Here is a 24,014-nt window from a genome sequence, read left to right as displayed (position 1 = left end):
GGTTTGAGCCACCGCCGCCTAGGGGCTAGATAGGCCGGACATTCAATGAAAAGGTGGGCAACAGACTCAACACGCTTTGGACATGACGTACAAAAAGGAGAACGCTGGTAGGGAGTTTTCCACCCCGCTAACAATTCGTTTACAGGATGCGTCCCAATTCTGAATTTAAAATACAGGGCTCGATCTAGGGGGTTGGATAGAATATCTAGATACAGTTCATAAACCACCACATCCTTAATATTCATAAAATCTAAAGTCGATTTGCAATGTTTAGAGTCTGTAGAGTTTTTACAAGAGATCCAAGTCCAGTACAGTTTCTTTAGGACAGCTTTGGGGGGGGGGGGCAGTCCTGGACCCCCACGCTTCGCCGAGACCGATGACCCCAAGCAAGCGCTTCACGTCCCTCAGCCACTTTATCTTGGACCAGCCCTCCATTTGCATCACCTCTAACAGAGCTTCTGCATATGAGGCCAACTCGGGCACACGCCACAGGCGAGCCCAGAGTAGTAAGGGACGTAGTTGGGCTTGGTCCTTGATCGATCTACAACCCAGATCCATTAAAACGGGTACGGAAGGGGTGCTCTGGGGAAGGGCCATCAATTCCTTCAAAAATGTGCACTCTGATCTAGCTAGGGCTTCAAGTTTGCACGTACCCCACAGCTCCGCCCCATACAAAGCAGCACTAACCCCTCTTGCTTTGTAGATCTCCACTACTGGGGCGATGGGCTTGGTTAAGGAGGAGCGTTGCTTTAGTATATTTATATAGGATTGAACAATTATGGTAGTGCAAGAGCTGGGAACCTGACCTCCCTAGTTCCCTCAACTTTTGGATGGCCAAAAGCACAAGATTCAAAACTGCTCAGCACATAACCAAATAATATATAATGCGGTTAACAAGATTAGTATCTACAAAACACATTTTTCCAGAAACAATAAACAATCCCCCAAAGAAAGTGTGATGAGTGCCAAAGTTTTTGTGAAACAGCTTATTTTCTTCCTTATTTAATGTTTTGATGGACGATCATTCATTTAAAATACAGTACAAAAATTATAGCCATCATTGCCGACGCTACACGTTTCGTCTTCATGAGACTTCTTCACGGCTACAGGAATGTTCAAAAAGAAAAGAAAAGATGTTTTTTTGTGTGAACATTATTTAAGCAATTTAAACAATTTTACAACATTTAAAACTATGATCATTTAATCATTAAAAACTCATTCACAAAGATATAAAGCAGGATTGTTCTATTTTCAGCGAAAACATTGTAAACATGGTTCCGACTGTCATCTTTTACTTACACAGTAACATGGATATCAAAAAACACTCACAAAGAGACCCATTTTCCTGATACTTGTACAGAGATTAGTTTACACTAGATGTACAGGAGCATAATCCATAACAAGCGAAAGAAGAAGAAAAGTAGCACGGGGTTTGGACCATTTTGTCTCAAATTAGACTATAATTTATTAAAGAAAATATGTTTTTCTATGGTATTGATATCACATAGCTGGAAACAATCATTCACATTACAGGAATTGTCCTATTGCTTAGAATGTGAATTATTATTAATCATTGATTCGAATCCAGCTTAGTAATGTGGCCATTACTGATTTAATAAGTTTAGGAAAAGATAAAACATTTATCTAAGAATGAATATCACCAGAAGCTATAAAAGACTTGCGTCCTATTACATCATGGACCAAAATGAGCCCCTGTAAATTAATTTGAATTTAAAATATTGGAAAATGCTTTCTTACATTTAATTACAGGGGAGCAGAGGGCTGTGATATGCCCCTAAGAAATGAAGAAAGAAAAAGAAGCGCATATATTTAGATCATTAAATCCAGTAAAAGTGGCCGGTTGGTTCGAGGTTTGGCCTTAACAAATATCTCACAAGTCTAAATTATAAATGTACCCTGTTACGTTCTTCACCATGCACTTCAATGCTAAAGCGAAGCACGATAGTTGTTATGCAAAAATCCTAATTTACAAGTTCGCGCAAGGTACGATATAGAGTGAAAAGTCTTAAGAAACAGAATATGTCAGTCAAATTTAAAGAAAAATTAACAAGAAAAAAACGAGATTATCAGTAAAAATAAAATTAACCCAACACCGAAAGAAAGTTTTAGTAGTTGTATCCAAAAGCATGATGATAGTGTTATAAGGCCCATGTTAAAGCAAGAACATGTAAGAAAAAAGAAAAAAAGAAGAAGAAAAGCATTTTTACATCAAGCAGAGATGCAACATCAAACATTACAGTGTATGTGCAAATTGACATCCTAATGGAATATGTCAATAGTTACATATAGTACAAAGCTAGTTGAACGTTATGGCACCCAATCATGAGTACACCTTAGTGAGTGCATAGAAAACTTGATAAAGTGAAAACATGAAAAGAGAAAATATTATCACAGGTTGGCAGTGATGTCACAGCACATATTACAATGAGGCTCCTAAATGTATGGCTCATAATTTAAAACACCTTGAGATCTAGAGCCAAATGTGGTATAAAACGTTTTTCAAAAGCAGGCTTCTGAATTTACAAAGTAAAAGACTGATAAAAATGCATTTTCATAATGAATCAGAACATTATATCACATATCAAAATACATTCTTATAATGACTTAGAACATTATATCCCATATCGCTGGGCATAACTGAGAGTTTCAGAAATGTCAGTGTATGTGCACTAAAATTAAATAGTGCAATATGTGCCTTTTTGGTCATGTCCCTTTTCCCTGTATGTCATATGAGAACATTGGGACTTCTATGTGCATTGTACTATATATTATCTGGTAACCTATATGTTTATCAAAATTAGTCTTCTATCACAATTACAACTCATATCAGAACCAGGGTAAACAAGGTTTCATGGAGCTGTCTAGTCATTGAGACAGACATGTAATTCTTTATCAGCGTTGATGCCCATTTCCACCGCTCAAAAACGGATGATACATTGAGCCTCAGCGCTAGTGTCCTATTTCCCCCTCTTAGATCGGTTTGAATTTCTGCAATACCATGCAAGCTAAGACCTGTTATAGTCCTACTTGGACGATTATTATTGTAATGGACAGCTAGAGGGTATCTAGCGTCACTGTTACGGATAACCCTCATGTGTTACTGAATTCTCTCCTTTAAGGGCCGTATTGTGCTCCCTATATAGATTAGTCCACAACTACAGCATATGCAGTATACAACATATCATGTATTGCAATTGATTTAATGACAAATCTGATATGTAGTGTTTGTGTTGTACTTGAATTCTTTCAATTTATTGCAGGCAAATTGGCACATTTTGCTTTGTGAACACTTAAAAAAACATTTTGGTTTGCAGGATAGCCAGGTAGTATCGGTCTGTTTGGGAGGTAAATAGCTACGGCACAAAAAATCCCTTAGTGTTCTACCCCTTCTATATACAATGCTGGGATTGGGTGGAACATATTTACTTATTGAGTTATCTGAGTTGAGAAGATGCCAATGTGTCCTCAAGATTTTGTAAACCTGATGACTTTGTCTGTTGTAGTTAGTGACAAGGTTGATTTTATTTCTACTTTTCTTCTGCTCTGCTCTACTTGATTTTTTCAGTATTGAATGTCTAGTTTTTTTGTACAATTCTTTTTTTCGATTGCTTTAACACCTGTGGGGAGTATCCCCTGTTTTGGAAACGAGTCTCAAGATTGGTCAATTCCTGATTAAAAACATCATCTTCACTGCAATTCCTCCTTAGTCTGGTCATTTATCCAAAGGGGATTGCATTGATCAGTGTGGTGGGAAGAGCACTAGAAGCATGCAGTGTTGCATTGCATACCGTTGGTTTTCTATACAATCGGGACATTATTTTGTTATCTTTAATGTACAAGGTGACATCCAAAAATTCTATCTCAGATTTGTCGTGTTTTGAGGTGAACTTCAGATTGTAGGTATTGTTGTGAAGATAGTCTGTCAGGGCTTCAAACTGTTTTGCACTGTCTGCCCAGATACTAAAAATATTGTCTATGTAGCGTGCCCAATAGACTATAAGTCCTGTTAGTTCCGGGGGACCTAATAGTACAAATGTTTTGTCTCAAATTTACCCATGTACAAATTAGCGTACGATGGGGAAAATTTCGATCCCATGGCAACACCCATTCATTGTTTGAACCACGTACCTTGATGTAAAAGCAGCTTATTTTCTAGGACTATCCGTGTGAAGTCTAGAAGCATCTCTGTATGATTAAACAGAGTAGCATCTCTTTGGTAAAGTGTATCTTTAAGTGACTGTAATCCTAAATCTAAAGGGATACTGGTATACAGAGAGCAGACATCAAAGGTGGTAAAAGATAGTTCTTCTGTCCACTCCATATCCTCCAACTTATTTAATAAATCTCCAGTATCTCTGAGGTATGACGGCATATTGTGTACTAGGGGTTGAAAAAAAAATCTATGTATTCTGACAACCGTTCCGTAGCCAACCCAATACCAGAGACAATTGGCCTCCCAGGAGGAAAAGACCCTGGCTTATGAATTTTGGGGAGTGGATAAATACAAGGTGCTCTTGGGGTTGGGATGAAAAGATATTTGTATTCCGTGTCGGAAATCATGCCCTGTTGTTTCCAAGTAGTAAGTCTAGATTTTATATGTTGTGTAATGTCCTTACGGGGATTGCTCATAAGTCTAGCCATATCTTCTATAAGTTGTCGGTCTATTTCCAGTACATAGCTTTCATTTTGCATAATTACTATGTATGTAAGTCTTTTTAAGCTTCTGGTGACATTCATTCTTAGATAAATGTTTTATCTTTTCCTAAACTTATTAAATCAGTAATGGCCATATCTTAGTATACAAGTTATAAGGTATATTATATCCCTTTTCTTCCAGTATACAAGATCTTTTTACCTTTTTAGATGTTGGAATGATACATTTTTGACCCACTGAAGACATTTACAAAGTTACTGAATAGGTATAAATGCACAGGATGGTGCAATGTCCTTATTCTTGAAGAGAGACAGAAAAAACATTCTCTTTTCGTTATAACAATGGGACTTTACGTAATTATATGTTCTTCTCTCCATAATGATGTTAGGACTCGGTCAACTTCACAAGAAGACCCTGGGCGCCTATGAAATTCGAGCAAACTTTATACATTGTTTTTAAGGTATACATCTTCACTTTTACATTACAAATAGATGGAAGCTTTTTTGGTTCCTACTATTTCATCACAAATATAATCCACTACAGGGACCTGCTTTACTTATCTGGTTTCCTAGTCACTTCATCTGTCACGGGTTCATCTGGGTCTGATCTTTCTAATGATTTGCACAATTTTTTTTACTATGTCACAAGATTGTGGTTTGGAGCTTGTATAAACTACCCTTCTTCTACACATTTTTTCCTGTTTCCTTATTACTTTATTTCTGTTTGCATACATTACATATTTCTCTTTTTGGCAATATTTGCAGCCTTGAAAAAGTTACATTTGTAACGAAACACGGGACGGCTGCCGATCCATCATTCTACAGGAGGTTCATTGTATTATGCCCTCCATCCTTGGAATATCATGTCATTGCAATCTTTGCTTTTGAACTAAATGTATTGAATATATTGCCAAATGTGTGCCTCTTATACACATTAAATTGAATAGCAAACTATTAATTGCTCCTTGTCTAAATTAAGTATTGTAGAATAGGATAACTTTCCACAAATTAATTTCTGAACAGATCAGAGTGCTAAAGTTTATTTCAATTTAGAACCCAGTCTACCTCTCTCTAATCTACCCCACTCCTTTCTACCCTACTCCACTCCAATCTAACCCATTCTACTCCAGTCTATGACAATCTATCCTACTCAATCAACCTCAATCCACGCCAGTCTACACCACTTCACCCCATTCCTTTTGGATCTACCCCAATCTGCCCCATTCAACTTCAATCTACCAATTCCACTGCAATCTACCACACTCTACCACTCCCCAATCTACCTGAATGTACCACACTCTAATCTACCCTACTCCACTCCACTCCAATCAACCCCACTCCAATCTACTCCACTCTACCCCAAACTGCTCCATCCCTATCCACCCCACTCTACACCCAATGTATCCTGCTCCAATCTACCTCACTCCACCCTACTCTAACACACTCTACCTCATTCTACTCTACGCAGTCTACCTCACTCCACTCTACCCCAATCTACCCAACTCCAATCTACCCAATATACCCCTCTCCAATCTACCCAATATACCCCACTCCAATCTAACCAATAAACCCCACTGCAATCTACCCCAATCAACCCCACTCCACACTACTTCACCCCACCACACCCTACTCCTGTAACTTTTAGAAATTCTGAACAACAGTCACACTGATTTACAACATGGCTGAAACACATTGTCAAAGCAAATAGATCGCCCATAGGTGAAACCTGTTAGCTATGCAAATGCTTGTTTTTATTACTTAATTTTCCTCCAAGTTACCAGCAGCAGTACACTGCTGCTGAGCCACCTGACTCTCTGTCCTTTGCTCACCACAATTATGCACAAGGCTTTGATTGTGTAAAACATGTGTCTTGAAAATGGTATCACTACACATGCATTCACCATAATCTCATATAAGCCTCTGCGCTTGGACATCTAAATTGGGCCACCAAAAATCATGTTTTAGACATGCTTTGGTTTTAACTCTGCAAATGTCTTTCATGAGACAAATCTAACAAGGTTCCTGTCATTGGGCATAACTAATCTAGTGCCCCTAAGAGCAATCCATTTCTCACCACAAACGTTTACTGATCCCTAAGCAAAGGATTTACTGGGACACTTAAATCAAAAAGTGGAGAGGTCAAATTTAGCATTTCTGTTTTCAGATTAATGTATGGCACTAAAATGCACAAGGAACAATGAGTGTTATTAGCATGCTTGAATAACTGTATCCAATTCAAGCCTCAAACTCTGAACAAATAGAAACATCGGAGTGCACTCTACTTTCAGAATGTTGGAAACCATAACATACTCCCTTACAAATATATCGATGTTTGTCACCCAAAATAGTCCAAAAATGATGGTGGGTTAGATTGGTTTAGGTTTTGCCTAGACAGTGCATGCACTGTCTTAGCTAGACTTTTGTTTACATACCGTGGGCTTACAGCGCTGCTCTTATATCCTTTGTTCCCTTTTGCCTTGGCATGCATGGGTCATGTCCTCTTTTTTGTATTTGGCCATCTCCTGGAGCATGGACAAAGTATGTGTGTCTATTGCATGCTCCTGTTTTTGGAGCTCCTTTTTTGTGTTCAAGCACTCCATAAGAGTGCTTTGGTTTTCAGTCTGTCTCCCTTATCCCTGTAACGTCTCTTCGCTCCCAACCACTCCACGTCTATGTTGCTTCAATTCCCTCACACCCCTTACCATGAACTGTATGATACTGCACTGAATGCCACTTCACTGTACATTATGGTACTGCACTCTACGCTACTGCACTCTACTCTAATGCACTCTATGCTACGCTAGTCTTCTCTGTCCAAATTTACTGTACACCACTGCACTCTACTATGCACCACCGTACTCTATGCCACCGTACTCTACGCCACTGCAGTCTGCGCAACTGCACTCTACTCTGCACCCCTCCCCTCTGCCCTGCTGAAAATTATGCCACTGCACTCTATGCCACTCTACTCTATTCCATCTATTCTACACCACTGCATTCTCTGCCACCCTACTCTATTCTGCACCACTCTACTCTACGCCACTGCACTCTACGCCATTGCACTCTACTCTGCTCCAATGTACGCTCTGCCACCGTATTCTATGCCACTGCACTGTTTGCCACTGCACTCTATGCCACTGCACTCTATTCTGCATCAATCTACATTATGCCACTGCACTCTATACTACTCTACACTGCACCACTCTACTCTACAACACTGCCTATTACCCAGCTCTACTCTTCTCTGCACCACTCACTACACACCACTGCCCTCTATGCGTCTGTACTCTACACCATTCTACGCCATTGTACTCTACTCTACTCTTCTCTGCACAACTGCATTCTATGCAACTGCACTGTATGCCACTACACTCTACTCCACTTTCTACCAATCTACTCTATGCAACTACACTCTACTCTGCTCTCCTCCACTCTGCACCACTCTTTTCTATGCCACTGTACTCTACTCTATACCACTCTACTCTAATGCACTCTGCGCCACTATACTCTACTCTGCACAACTGCACTGTATGACACTCTACTCTACGACACTCTACTCTACTTTGCCACACTCGTGTCTATGCCACCGTGCTCTACTCTGTACCCCTCTACACCACTGCACTATAAGCCATTGCACTCTACGCCACTGTACTATACACCATTGCACCACTTTACACCACTGCACTCTGCAACATTTCACTCAAAGACACTGCACTCTATGCCACTATACTCTACTCTGCACCACTGAACTCTACGGCACTCTACTCTGCACCACTGCACTCTACGGCATTCTACTCTGCACCACTCTACTCTACACCGCTGCACTCTATGCCATTGCATTCTAATCTGCACCACTCTTCTCTACACCATTGGACTCTATGCCACTCTACCCTGCACCACTCTACTTTACACCACTGCACTCTATGCCACTGTATTCTGCCCCACTTTATTCTAAACCACTGTATTCTTAGCCAATACACTCTACACCATTGAAGTCGACTCTGCACTACTGTACTCTCTGCTGCTGCACTCTATGCCACTGCACTTTATGCCATTGTACTCTGCACCACTTTACTTTACATCACTGAACTCTACTCCAATGCACTCTAAACATCTCTATGCCATTGCACTCTATGCCACTTTACTCTGCTCTGCACCACTCTACACTATTGCAGTTTACTCTACTCTATTCTCCTCTGCACCAGTGCATTCTACGCAACTGCACTCTATGCCACTCTACTTTATGTCACTCTAATTTCCTTTGCGCCACTCTATTCTTTGCTACTGCTCTCTATGCCACTCTACTCTACTCAGCACCACTCTAGTCTATGCCATTGAACTCTGCACCACTCTACTCTATGCTACGGCACTCTTCGCCACTCTACTCTACTCTGCACCACTCTACTCTATGCCACCACACTCTAAACCACTGTACTCTATGCCACTCTATTCTGTGCCACTACACTCTATACCACTCTAATTTACAACATCTAGTCTACGCCACTCCACTCCACTCTATGCCACTGCACTCCACTCTGCACCACTATACACCACTGCTGTCTACGTCACTCTACTCTATTCTGCACCACTCTACTGTACGACACTGCATTCTATGCCATTCCACTGTACTTTGCAACACTCTACTCCATGCCAATGCACTCTTCACCACATCACTCCACTCCTTTTCACTGTATGCCAATCCACTGTATGCCACTTTATCCCACTGTATGCCACTGTTTACCTCTCTAGGCCACTCTACTCTACGCCTCACCACTCCACACAATGTCAATTTATGCCACAGTACTCTATGCTATTCTACTCTTCTCTGCATCACTGCACTCTACACCACTGCACTCTATGCCATTCTACTTTACATCACTCTTTATCACTGCACTTTATGCCATTCTACTAAGCTACTGCACTCTACTCCACACCACTCTACACCACTGCACTCTACGCCAACGCACTCTATCCAACTGCACTCTACTATACTCTGCACCACACTACCACAAGTACAACAATGCACTTTACACCACTCTACTCTACTCTGCACAGCTCTATTCTATTCCAGTTCACCTAACATCACTACCCTCTATGCCACTGCACCACTCTACTCTATGCCATTGCACTCTATGCCACTGCACTTTATGCCATTGAACTCTGCACCACTGCTTACTACTCCATTGCGTCTATGCCACTGCACCACTCTACTCTATTCCACTGCACTCTCTGACACTGCACTTTCGCTACTGTACTATGTACCCCTGCACTCTATGCCACTGCTCTGTGCGCCACTATACTCTACTCTGCACCACTGTACTCTATAACACTCTAATCTGCACCACTCTTCTCTAGGACACTGCACTTTATGCCATGCACTCACTGCATTCTACTCTGCACCACTCTACTGTAGACCAATACACTGTACGTCAAGGCACTCTACTACACTCAACTCTTCTCTGCACCACTCTACATTACGACATCACACTATATGGCTCTGCATTCTGTGCCACTGCACTATACACCATTGCACTCTACTCTCCACCACCCTAGCCTATGCCATTGCACTCTATGCCACTCTACTTTACACCACTCAGTGGCAGCGCACTCTACCCTTCTCTACTCTGCACCACTGCATTCTAAAATAACTGCATTTTACACCAGCCCACTCTGTGCCACTCTAATCTGCTCTGCACCACTCTACTCTATGCCACTGCACTCTACGCCATGTTTACTCTACATCTTTTCCAAGAAATTTGCTGTTCTTTCATTCTGTCCCTGCAGCTGGCACAGCTTTCCAGGCATGCTAGCGGTAATATTTGTGAATTCTCAAAAGTCATACATGGGCCCTGTGCTTAGGACTGCATTGATGGTTGAAAATGTATGAATTTTCATTTTTTAAACATAGGGGCACAGTTTATATGGTGTAATAGATGCAACAAAAAGTTTCTTAACCCCTTAAATTTGCCAACTATAGTTGCACAGCCATAATTTCACTCATGCAAAGGTCTGAACATCGGAGATTACATCTCATCAATGGCAATACTGAAGTACATTTCAAAATAACAACAATTTCTAAATTGTAACTTCAAATCCAAATGAATTGGCGCAGAAAGCAACCATGTGAGGGTCCCTAAAAAGGATGTGTCACGTCAATACCCCAGTAGATCTTATGACAGTATCCGTGGATGAAAGCCAGGGTGTCACGCTAGCCCAACAGTTAGTTGTAAACCTCAGCAACTGGCGTTTGCCTAGTATTGCTTCTCTCTGCGCATGAGTTCACTTTCCTAGACATTGCGGCCCTGGTGTGGAATGAAACACAAAATGTACAGAACCAGATGCAGTGTACCCCTTGTGTTTGTTAGAAGCATCCTGGAAATGCGCCTTATAGTACGTCACGTTGTCCGTGGAGGACGTAGCTATGGCAGAAAGGACTCGTTGCTTCATCTCAGCGGCTGCATGGCTCTGTATTTATTGCTCCGCATGCTGGGGGAACGAGCGTGTTTATAAAATGTGTCAGGCGAGATGCAGGGCTCTGTTGTGCTGCGAGGCAGGGGGGACCCGAGTGGGTTGCTATTTCCTCTCCGCCTGGCCTGACCCCAGAATTGCTTGAGGGAGCTTTGCTATTTCTCTGTCCTGCGTCTTCCGCTGTCAGAGGAGGAAGGCGTGTCGACGGACCCGGGCGGACTCTGCCAGTCACTTCGGCGCTCGTGCTGAGAGCGTGCTTGCAGCTTTACGGGACTTGGCGCTCACCACTCTGCCATCTGGGCAGCGGACGCGTCTGGATGGGAGAACGCGAACCCGTGGGATTAGGGTCAGGGATGGCGCACCGGGGGAAGCCCAGACTCAGGCGCTCCTTGAGTGAACACATCAAGGACTCCACCAACAAGGCGTGGGATATATTCTGGAAGAGCGCGAGAGAGAAGCGCCTGTCAGGTCAGAGTCATCATTTAACGCTGTTGACGCAAAAGATGGACACTGCTGAACTGCTGCATCTTTTCAGTTCTTGTCATGTTACATATGTCTCCACTTCAGGGCGCTTCATTTTGTGATTAGAGAGCTATTTCCTAGCCCTGGGCTTTCTTTGAAGTAACTGGTGTATTTTTGGGAGCAGATGTCTTCGTTTATGTTTTGCAAGCCTTACACTCCTACGAGGTTGTTAAAGGTACACGCAGACTTGCGACATGGCGGTTCCAGTGGCAGGAAGTTACTTGGCACCCTTAGCAGTGCGTCGCCCAACAGTTAATAGATATTGGTCCCTTGTCTCACGCAGTATTATATGTCTGCCGATTGTGATTTCACTTTTTATGTGGCTGTCTATCTGGAGGGTGATGAGGGCTAGGGGGCACACCTGAGTATAATGCCAGCTTCTCGTTTGAGCCAAAATATGGAGCACTTTGCGTGTCTCGCGGTATGAAGTACGGGCGCGCTTAGAACATGCTGCCCTCAGCACTGCTCAATTATATAAAATACTGGATTCTTACATGTGTTTTAAACTGTTCCCCACCTTGGAGGAGGGGGGGGGGGGGGCAGTAGTAGAATTGCCTTGCATTCCCTGCGGTTGTTTGTGGAGTTCATGATGTCCTTGTGTGTTCAGGGGCTTTATGAATGTTGATACTGTGGGTTTGGTGAGCTGTGGTGGAGCACACATCTGTGTTGAGTACCCTTGTATTGGGGAGGAGGATAAGATGTGCCTTTCACTGGGGTCTTCCCAAGGCTCAGCCCTGTCATGTGCACCTTGGTGACAAGCAGGCCCCACGGGGAGTACGAATCTCCGAGTGCATCATATTTAATCATTTGACAGTTAAGATAAAAATGCACAATAGACTCTGGAGTACAACATTTTTTACAAATGTGGCAAATGTCTGCTAGTGCAGGAAGTAACCTCATCATCCAGACAATGACACCGTGCATCAGCTTCTCTGCTCCTACCTATGCAAGCATCCCATTACTGTCATGCCATTTGTGCCAGCTAAGACCATTCAAAGTGCATAGTGCATGGCAGAATGTGGGAAACAAGGAAAGATAACAAACTTGTGCGGCTCTCTTCTCGCATTCAAACGTCCGATGTCAAGATTTTTTTTATAGTGCATTCAACTCGCAGATTTACTTCTAAGCGCTTCACAGACTTTCAGAAATGAGATGGAAAAAACTGATGTATTTAGGGTCACATAATGTGGTCAAGCGGGCAGATCATGACTATGACTAAAGTTTACAAACGTCTGCATTTTGACAATTTTAGAAGAAATGATCTATTTGTGTATCTAGAGTTGAGCTTCACTTCCTTGGTGCAGAGTGAGCCAGTTAAACTATGGGATTCTGAGAAATGTTGGCAAGTTATATATATTTAAAGTGTCACGGCTGTTTGCTTCCTGGCTACATCACGTTTCGAATCTCCGACCGCTGGGGGAGGGCGCATCGCCTTCCTCAGATATGACAGGTCATTAGAGTTATTAAGTGGGTGTGAGGGCTGCGTGTGGCTGAAACCAGAGACCGCTGTGTTGTATTTGGGTGTCAGTGCAGCACGTGATGGGCGCCTTCTCATCTCCGAGTGCTTTCTGGAGCTGGAAACACATGGTGGTTGCAGCGGTTATGTACTCTGAAATGTCAGCTATCGCAGCAAACCACACACTAACAGTGCACACTGTAGAATGTTGTTTATGCGCTGCCTCTGCAAATTGGCACATTCGTGTTCCTCCAGTTTAAAGAGGTGCATTGTGAGTTTCTCCATCAATCAAACATTTATAAAATCACCCGTGAGGGCCTCGAGGCGCTGGAGATGTTGGCCACTGGATGGTGGGTAGTTCACTCGAACATCGAGGACTTGAGTGCTTACCTGAATTGCTGGAGCGATGTTATCAGTCCTGAGGTGCAGGTGAAAGTTGTTCCATGCCTTGGTCGCCAGGGGCTGATCTGATTATTGTTGAGTTTTGTGTTAGAAAATGATCTGTGCCAGAATTCTTAGTTCAGTTTCCTGAACAAGGATTTGAGTAAAGGTTAGTCTGAATTGTGAAGCAATTATCGCACTTTCCTGTCTGGAGGACCACAGTTCTTGTGGCAGGGGGTTCAGTCGTGGCCGGCATGACTCACGGGTGAGGGTGAGAGGGGACGCGCGGAGAGGGGGGTATCATTTAATCTAAAAAAATTAAATTTACCTCCTCTGCCCAGCCCTGCCCGCAAGTTAGCCCCGCCCAGCCGCCCGCCTGCAACCAAACCTTTCTGTTTTCTCGCAGTGCGAGAAGCAGAAACATAAAATTGTAGTTATTACCATTTTATGTTTCTGCTTCTTGCACTGTGAGAAAGCAGTGGGGCAACGCTCCTCTGCCCTAGTGGAGGAGCCGCCCCTGAAAGGTATGTCCTTAAATGCATATGAATGCATTCAATCAAAACGATTAGGGAAGCAGAAGCTTCCAAAGAACCATAAGACCTGTCAGTGGCGGTTTCTCCGCTAAGGCGGAGGAACATCACACCACTGCTTTTAGTAGTGCAAAGAAGTACAAATAAAGTGATAATAACTTGTTTTTATTATTGTATTTGTTACTGCTGCTTGGCAGCTTTGCGGGTGGGACAGGGCTGCATTGGCAGTGGAGGAGCAGGGGGAGGAGTGGTGGGCACTCTGTAAGGTGTGCAATGACTGTTTGGACGGCCCTCATGGGCCAGCCACACAGTCATGCGCACTTTGCATGTTCTCCACCCAGGTTACATTACAGCCTGGGTGGAGAACATGTCCAGGACCCCATTTCCAGGCTGAGAGCCGAACCATGGTGCTCGGACCAATCACAATGCTGCATTGAAGCATTGTGATTGGCTATGGGGAGCTTGAGAGCCCCGGTGCTTCCTCCTTGCAGAGAAGTCAGGAGGAAGACAGAGGAGAAGTGGTGGGGGCAGCCAGCCAGCCGACCGGCGGGTAAGTTAACATATATTTTTTTGTAAACCCCTCCTCCCGCTCTCCCAACCCTCCTCGCCCCACTGCTACTTCCCAGGAGCAGCCACTACTTACACCTGCCTCTCAGTCTGCTGTGATATCAGGGACCATATTAACCACCGGATTAACCACTAGTCTTGAGTTCCAGAATAGTTTGGTACTTATCGTAGAGTGCTCTAATGACTGCTTTGGGCATGCTGACAGGGTCTCCAGCACAGGACCTTCAATTTCCATCCTTCATCTTCCCTGTCAGAGAGTGGCACAGTGCGGGAAGAGCCGCTGCTGGCTGCAGACGCTAGGGGACTTCGATTCCCAGAATCCCCACACCATCACACCTGGCCTGCTAATCACCTGCGAGCGCAAAAATTGAGCTTTGCGGTCCCGCAGTGGGCCATGCTCATGGATGCGCCCAGGAAAACCCAGGGCCAAAGGTGGGCCTGTCTGCCCCTGTCCACGGCCAGACGAGGCTGGACCCTGCCCCCCCTTTGATTTGTGCCCCAAAGGAATTTTCAATCTTTCTTGCATGAGAAGCACCATTGGGGTAAGCTGGGAAGTCCTCTGTAATTACAATTGGGAAGCACAAGGTTCATGGGGAAATTGCTATTGCTCGCTACTATGTGTCTATCGAGAGTATGTTGGAAAGAGTTGTGGAGGAAACTTCCTCAACAACATGGACTCAGCCACACGTGCCGTTAACCCGCAATCTGAACCACGAATGCCTCAACCACGCATATGTGTAGTTAAGGCAATGCACGGTCTAGTTGCGGAGGGGATGGTCAGGCACAGGGAGACAGGAAGAGGAAGGATTGGGAGAGGACGCAGAGAGGCAAGTGGGGCTGGGGCCGGGTTTTGTGGGGTCGGGGTAGTTTTGCTGGGTGGGGGTCGTTTCTAGGGCTTAGGAGGGGGTGTGGTGTTTTATAGGGTAGGGAGCCTTTTTAGTGCAGTGGGGCTGGGTCGTGGTACTTTACGGGTGTAGGGGGCAGTTTTTAGGGCTCTGGGCGGGGTCAGGTTAGATTTTAGGACGTTGGTACAGTTTTTTGGGCTCAGGGCTGGGTGGGGGAAAAGGTACAGTTTTAAGTCTCAGGATGAGGTGGGCTGGGTCGGGGTACGTTAGGGATGTAGGGGACAGTTTTTAGGACTCAGGGCGGTGGAGGCTGGGGTCAGGTCGTTTTTGGGGTCTGGGCTTAATTTTTGGGGCTCAGGGCATGTGGAAAAGGAATAGTTTACAGGGGGCAGGGGTATGATCTTTAGCTCACGTCTCTTTACCCATAATGTCTTTACCACAAAATTGCTTGGCAAAGGCATGCATGTTAAAGGCATGCACAGTAAAGGCGTTGTTGTGGTTAAGACCGCATGGTATAGACATGCGTTGTACCATCATAAAACGAGTTGTGGGAATTGTTATGAATGAGCTCGAACTGACAGAACACAGATTTTCTCTGGACCTTAGGGAGTTGCTAGTTCTGTCTGTAAATGGCGACACTTCAACAAGTAGCTCTATGCCAGAGAACAGGAATGATTATCAGACTGTAATCGCTTGCCCTGACAAGTATGCTAATTAGGTTGCTATTGAGGAGCCCGCACCTGGCCGGGGCAATCCCTTTTCGCTACAGCTTGCTTCTGCCACAGTTGCGAAGTGTAAAAGAGCATTGGGAGGACCAGGGACTGTAAGGCGGAAACAGACTTCTCGCATTTCTACCAACAACCATCAACTACTTTCAGGGATTCAGCCTCTGCCGGTGCCTCAATCCCAATCCCAATTCCATTCTCAGTCCCAAAAAGACCTGCCAAAACAATCTTTTGCTTTTCAGACTGGTGATTTTTTGTTGCCGGTTTCCCCTTTATGTGAAGCTCTGTGTGTGAAGGTTAGTAATATTCTTGATGAGAAACTCAAGCCTCTGATAGAGTGTTTGAATATGCTAGAGGTTCCCAATGGAAGAGATTCTAAATGTGTTCCCTCTGTGGCCATTAGTGATAAAGGTAGTAATCCACTGGCATCTGACCAACATTTTGTGAATAACTCTATCAATACTGTCACTAAGAGTGTAACTGGGAATACAACTGTGACTGTTGTGGGCACTACTGGGCATCCTCTGAATTTTCTTACTGGGGGGGGCGGAATGGGGACAACTATATCACAGATGCATAGCGTCAATCAGTTTGTAATATCAGCCCATCCTCGAAAACAAATCTCATGTCTGCTGGTAGCATTGTGGATGCCACATGTCAAGTAATTCTGAGCCTTCTATCTATGTCATGACCTTATCTGTTGATTTTGGTCGGGGTTCCAATCCTAAAAACTGGTCAACAGGAGTCCTGGGACCAACTCGGGAATAAGATGGTCCATTGGCTATATAAGTACAAACATTTTATTGCCTGGAGTCCCAATGAGATCATTATTGTTTTTTCGGGTTGGGTGGCTCGGTCACTCAGCCAAAAGTATCATGGGAGATTGTATTGTTGTAAATGTTCAAAAGCCTACGTATGTTCACAATATAATAAGCACAAAGAAATCCCAATGCCCAACTTACACTAAGGTTGTCACCCTTCCTCCAAGATTCTTTTATAGACAACAGCTTCTTCCTTGTGCACCCATTTCCAGATTTCCAACACCTCTTGCAGTGTCCCCTGCACCAATATGTTTTCCACACTCAGTGATTTGGAGAAGGTACACTGACTGAATTAGAATGCCCAGACAGCCACTCAGGTGTCGATAGGATCTTAGCAATACTACCCCCATTATAGAGGCTGAGAACAGGATCACGGAAAACCCCTTATTATACACTTGCGTTGTGGTTCCATTAAGTCCCCCAACAGGGACCATGTTATTCAGAGGCCTCTATTAGGGACAGAAATAACAAAATGGATAAGGGTATTGAGTTCCTTAAATTACTAAGCTGGAATGTGGCAGGTTTTATATCTAAGAATAATTTTCCAGATTGGCTTCACTTCATTAGGGATTGTGACATTATTCTGTTTCTGGAAACGTGGGATACATTGCCTGTATTTGTGGATGGCTATCACTGTTTTAGCGCCCCAGCCACCCCCTCACACAGTGGACGTGCATCAGGGCATTGGTGACCTGGTCGAGCACAGCAATTTTCAAATTATATCAGTCAAAATAGCTTTGACATTGCACATTGTGAATTTTTATAATAATGATTTAGTGGCATTCCCAATACTAAATTTTCCCCTTTGTTCAAAATCATCTCTGAAATAGCAGATGATCTGGCTTGCCTAGGCCATACACTGTATCTCTGTCTGGTGATTTTAATGTGCCTCTGAACACTAACCTTGAGGACACATTTCCAAACTCTGTCCCTTGTTCTGACCCTTAGAGTGCAGAATTAGTTCCTTTTCTTGCTTCTCTTGACTTGGTAAATGTGTTGAATATTGCTGGATTGACAAGCTGCGAGGTTCCTACCTTTAAGGGACACAGCAGACCATCAACAATAGATTATATTTTTGTCACCCATAATCTAGAGGACCTACTTTCACATGGTCTGGTCACTTCATCATTTTATACTAACCACAACCCCATTGAAGCCACATTTTCATTGTGTCTTAAAGGGAAATTTAGGCAGGATATTGACAAGCTGAGATTGGTTTGGAGATTTCGTGTCCATGTTCAATCCCTAAAGGAGATAATTAAAGCTAACATGGAGTTGGTATAACTGTGAATGACAGTACAGGCCCAAGGCTTGGGGGTTGTGGAAGCCTTCACTGACCTATGTTCAAGGATCAGGAAGGCTCTTTTGAAATGTGCAAAGCCTATGTCTGAGATCCCCAGATGGTTCAACTCTTTTTTTTTCTACGGGGTTTTACATAGCACAAATTTGACCCGAAGGTATTGGGTATCAGAGTGCTTACATAGCACCAGTTGCATTACATGAGAACACATTTTGTTTTTGTTCGGCACGGGGTGATTACGTGATTTTCCCAGAATCACAGGATGTTCAGCATCGTCACCGAGTCTCAAACCCTGTTCCCCAGATTTGATGACGACCCCCTAGCCGTTAAGCATGGGCGAATTTTGCCAATCTCGCGTTCGCGAATTTTGCGGATTTGCGAACTCGCAATCCGCAAAGTCCGCGAATTCTCGCGAATTTGCGGATTTTTTTTTTGTGTTCGCGCGGGTTTCTGCCAGTTCGCGAGGGTTTTGTACAATTTCGCAAAAAGCGAACTTACCTGTCGGGTCGCAAGTTTCGCGAACTTGTTGTTTCTACGTGTCCAGCCTGTTTGGGACACTCTTCTTCATCACTGCCACTCTCTGTCACCACTGCCACTCTCTGACTACTCATGCCACCCTCTGGCCCACCCATGCCACCCTCTGTTTCATCACAGCACCCTCTGGTTGTCCAGTCAGTGTACATTATTGTGGCAAAGCAAGCACACCTTCCCTGCCTCAAGTGACCTGAACTAATTTGGGGCTGATTAATGTGTCACAGAATATTTTTTTAGCTGGCACCTGCTTCCTTAGTGCTTCCTGATTAGTGATATTTTGCACTTGCTAAGTGCTTTCATTGTTGCAAAATTAGTTACAACACCTGCCCTGCCCCAACTGACAATAATGAATTAGGGGCTGATTAATGGATTTGAACTTCCAGCCTGGCTCCTGCTTGTCTCCCTTAGCTGTAATTCAGGACCTTTGTGGCATATGTGTAACTATTCTGAGGTTCAGAGCAGGGTCACATAATAGTTGCAACTGGCAACTGAACTCTGGAGGGGCCCCTCAGGAAGCACTACAGGAAATGGCTACTAATGATGAGCCTGAACTTTTGAACCTGGTAAGTAGTTTCAGTTTTGCTAAGATCGTATTTCTGCAATTTTGCGCTTATTCGCGGGGCGCGAAGTTGTACTGGGAAGCCGCGAACTCACGCGAACAGTGCGAGCAAGCCATAAAATCCGCTGCTCGCGGATTTGCGGATTTTGCTGGAGATTCGCGAATCTCGCGGATTGCGAATTTACCGAAAATCCGCAAAATCCGCGAGCGAAACGGATTTTCCGCCCAATGCTTACTAGCCGTTAGGCCAACTCCTCTCCCTAACTCTGAATGTTCTACAGCAAACAGTGCTCATTGACTAGCCCTGGTTCTAATCTTAGAGACTTCCCTTTAGTAGCTCTTCTGTGTAAGCAATATTAAAATATCACCGCCAAGTGTTGGCAGGAGGTTGTTGAAGCACAGTGGGAAATGCTAGTGCAGGCCTTACAACTAGGTAACACCAAGCCGTTTTGGGCCTCTGTGGTCGATTTAAAATGATCTTATTAAAAGTAACACCACTCTTTGGGCTCCTTTGCTTACAGATGTTTTTAATAATCTCAACTGTTCACCTCTTCCCGGTACTTGAGGTACCTCTAAATTAGTCCCTATTTTCAAAAAAGGGAATCGCTCTCTTCCTGGCCATTACTGGACAATCTATCTTATTAATACTACTGCCATGATACTTGGCAGAATTATCTATAATTGTGGCTTGGGTCTCCAATGAGTCTGTTTTACATCATTGCCAATACGGGTTTAGGCACAAATTAGTAGGATTTTTTCCCCCACTGCTATGAATTGTATATCTTGTGTTGTTTTATGCACACTTTTATGGACAATAGCATGTATCTGAATATTGTTTTATTGCATTGAATTGAATTGACTCATCAAGGATATTAGGCATTATATAAATCCAATTACAATACAAAATAGTACAGTAGAAAATCGCTCTACCTGGAACTGTATACCTCTTTCTTCTAAAAAGGAGGAGAAAGAGAACTCTGAAAATTAGAAACATACTTTATTCTGGAATTTAACTGCCAAGAACCGTATGGGTTCAATGTAGATGAGGACCTTTTCACCTGTCTGTCTTGATGAATATGAGTTAGAATAGGAGAATCTGCACATAAGACCATGAACTGATTGTTTTTAATAAACAGTTCTATTTTTACAGTGGTAGTATTTGGATATATGAAAACACAGGACTTGTGTCAATAAGTTGGGATGGTTAGTTCATTTAATTCCGGAACTATTATGCATTTGCACTTTATGAGATTATTGCACTTTATTGAAATAGATATTAGAAATTGACAAGAGTGAAATGTTTACATAGAGAAATCCTATCTAGTTTACATATGCACTTGCACTTTTTTCTACATCATTGTACTGTATTGAATGTTTACATTGAGGAGAATGATATGTTTACATGGAGAAGTTATCCCTGTTTACATAAGCACCAGCACTTTAAAGGTGCAGGACAATACTGTCATTCGATGGCTAAAACGTAAAATGATTCTGGATTTTTGTAAACTTATTTTTTAGATGGGTATAAATAATGACCTGCCTTTTAATTGTATATAGGTCATGAGTAATTATATCTGTTTGTGATTGCACTTTATAGTGAATTAACTTGAAGTTCAAATAATAATGATTATATAATGCATATTTGTACTATTGCACTGGCACCTTAAATTTGTTAAAACTAGCACCCAACAGAAACAGGCACTTGGCGCAGTACTTTGAAAAAGCTGAAATTTCCAATGGCTCAATGCACTTGCACTTTTTGAATTTCACTAATGTACAATTTAAAATTTGAAATGATTTGTGTTTTAATATAAATGTACAAAATTGAGGAATTGATATTCCCAATTAATAGTTGTGAATCATGGGTATACAATTCCATGAATCCTAATTTAAATTTGAGAATTGAGACCAAGTGGAAAGCTAGCTTTAGTGATAAACATTTGTGAATACTAAGAGTAACACATTGAAATATGGCTGCCATACTCTGCTAGGCAAAGGCCTACTGGTAGAATATTGAGTCCTTTGCCTGTTTGTACTACTACTGTGTTGTGTATTTTAACTGAAAAAAATGATGGCTCGGCCTCGTGAACAAGGAAGCTTGACTTCCGAAATGCGTAGATGTAACTCGATATATATATATATATATATATATATATTATCACAAGCATACGAGTAGAAAAACCACACGTTGGCGAGACTCTGTACCAGACAAATTGATTTATTTGTCAGCCCTCGGACGCGTTTCGCCTGACCCGCAGGCTTGTTCACAACGTGTGGTTTTTCGACTCGTATGCTTGTGATAATTTTAAGAAACCCGGCATCGGAGGTCTTTGGTCCAGGCGAGACACCCGTTGTTCAGGAGGCGGTGACGTTCTTCCGAGGCAAGGAGAAGAGGATATATATATATATATATATATATATATATATATATATATATATATATATATATATATATATATATATATATATTACCTACTGGCGGTCGCCAGTAGGTATATATAGTAAGGATTTTTTCTCTATGGGATTTTTGAAAATTCTATGTCTAATAACTTTGGCGTTTGTGGACGGAATCGGCAGAAATTTTCAGGAAAATGGCACATTTTGTTTCTGAGCAGCCCTTTAAAATTTGGGGGGGTTTCGTCAAGGGGGGGCCGAGAAAAAAGGGGGGTCCCAAAACGCGTTTTCCCCATGTTAATTTCCATAGGGCGGTTGGCCTCACTTTTAGCTCGAACGGCTGAATGGATTTGCACGAAACTTGGCAAAATTGTAGGGACTGTTAGCCCGATGTGCCTTTGCTAGGTCTCAATATATGTGCTCCAGTGGATTTTGAGAAATTAACGTTCAAAACAAGATATATATCTGTAACAGCGCTCCGGGTTGCGCTCCGGTCCGCTTACTTTTCGCGTAACGGAGCTTTGCGTAGCGAAGCTGATTGGCTCTCGGGTGTCTGTCAACATTCTAAACAGTCTGGTGCGGCCGCCATCTTGTCTCTCGGTAGGATCGAGAGACAAGAGGAGGCCAAAACAAACGGGGAAATGAAGGAAAGGGGGCAAGGTAGACCCCTTCTGAGCCCCTAGGATTGACGAGGGGGATATTATAGAGCCACGCGGGGCCCAAAAAAAAAAAAAGAAAAATTCCGATTTTTTCACCGTAGAGACGCGTCTTGGTACGCGAACCGGGCAGCTAACCGGGCAGCTAACCGGGAAGCTAACCGGCAGTGTAACGGGAGTCTGAGGAGAAGCTGATTGGCTGTTTTCATTGAAAACAGTCTGGAGCGGCCGCCATCTTGTCTCTCTGTGGGATCGAGAGACAAGAGGTGGAAAAAAAAAGGTGTAAATGAATGAAAGGGGTAAGGCAGACCCCTCCTGAACCCCTAGGATTGATGAGGGGGCTATTAAAGTTCCCTGCGGGGCAAAAGAAAAAAAAATTGCGATTTTTCGCTGTAAAGGTGCTTCCTGGTACGTTAACCGGGCAGCTAACCGGCAGCGTAACGGGAGTCCGACATATTCTATATATATATCTTTAAGCGTGTTCTGGCGCGCTTACGTTTTGGGTTTGGTTTGCGCTGCAGAGACGATACGTCACGGTTATGCGATGCATCATGAGGCGTCTCACGGGCTACGTGATACGTCACTTAATAAAGAATATATTTTACAGCTATAGATATTAGCTTTTAAAAAACAAATGAAATTCACAGAAAAAACCATAGGTTATAGACCATATATAGTTAGGGATTAGCATTTAAAAAACCTTATTTTATTTGCACAAAACCATTGAAATTCCATATATAGTTAGTTGCACTAACTATATATCGCGGACCCGCAATCCACTGCTAATGATGTCACATATTACATCATTCATGACATGGTCAGTGACATCACTGATGACATCACTGATGACATCTCGATTAACATCACTGATGACATCACTGATGACATCTCAAATGACATCACTGATGACATCACTGACATCTCATTTGACATTACTGATTACATCACTGATGATATCATTTATGTGATAATACATCTTCAGACTCTAATATAACCTTAGATACACTCAGTGTAAACAGGCACTCACAGACTGTCACACATCCATGGAGTTACTCACACACCTAGTCAGTCATGCAAAGAATCAATCACATCTCCATTTCCTCAACTATACAGTTATACACACCTTACTTATTCAAACATATACTAACACATATTTACTCTCTTATACAATCCTTGATACAAGTTCACAATGATTCATACAGCCACTCTCACATTCACTGGCTCTTATGTTCAGTTATTTATATATGTCAACTCTCACATGGAGTGTGTTTTACATATGTACTTACTTTGACATGTAGCACTGAGATATCCATTCACTCACCAATATACTCATGCACACAGCCAACTGTCCATACAGCTGTTTCTACATGCACTTTTGAACCCATACGCCTAGGGAATCAACTGCTCACACATCTATACACAGAGTTATACACCTCCCAGCCACCCACACACATACTCAGTCTCCCATACAAATACTTGGGCAACCATTCAATAACCCATATAGTTTCTGATATAGCTACTGATTTAAACATGCAGCAGTTTACAGAACAACATAAATAATGATTGCCAAATTAAGACACTT

General features: G+C 42.9%; 1 protein-coding gene across 1 annotated transcript in view; it reads left to right on the top strand.

Moving 5' to 3' along the window:
* Positions 1-11,463: 11,463 nt before the first annotated feature.
* Positions 11,464-24,014, top strand: part of LOC147702835 (rho GTPase-activating protein 7-like) — an 892,173-nt gene continuing 879,622 nt past the window's right edge. Inside the window, exon 1 of the mRNA XM_086931414.1 lies at positions 11,464-11,610. Coding sequence (XP_086787540.1) covers positions 11,496-11,610 — 115 coding nt within the window. The 5' untranslated portion in view covers positions 11,464-11,495. The remainder of the gene's footprint in view (positions 11,611-24,014) is intronic.

Source organism: Lissotriton vulgaris, chromosome 7 (assembly GCF_964263255.1).
Source record: "Lissotriton vulgaris chromosome 7, aLisVul1.2, whole genome shotgun sequence".
NCBI classification, from domain to species: Eukaryota; Metazoa; Chordata; class Amphibia; order Caudata; family Salamandridae; genus Lissotriton; species Lissotriton vulgaris.
This window is presented reverse-complemented; position numbering and strand designations above follow the sequence as displayed.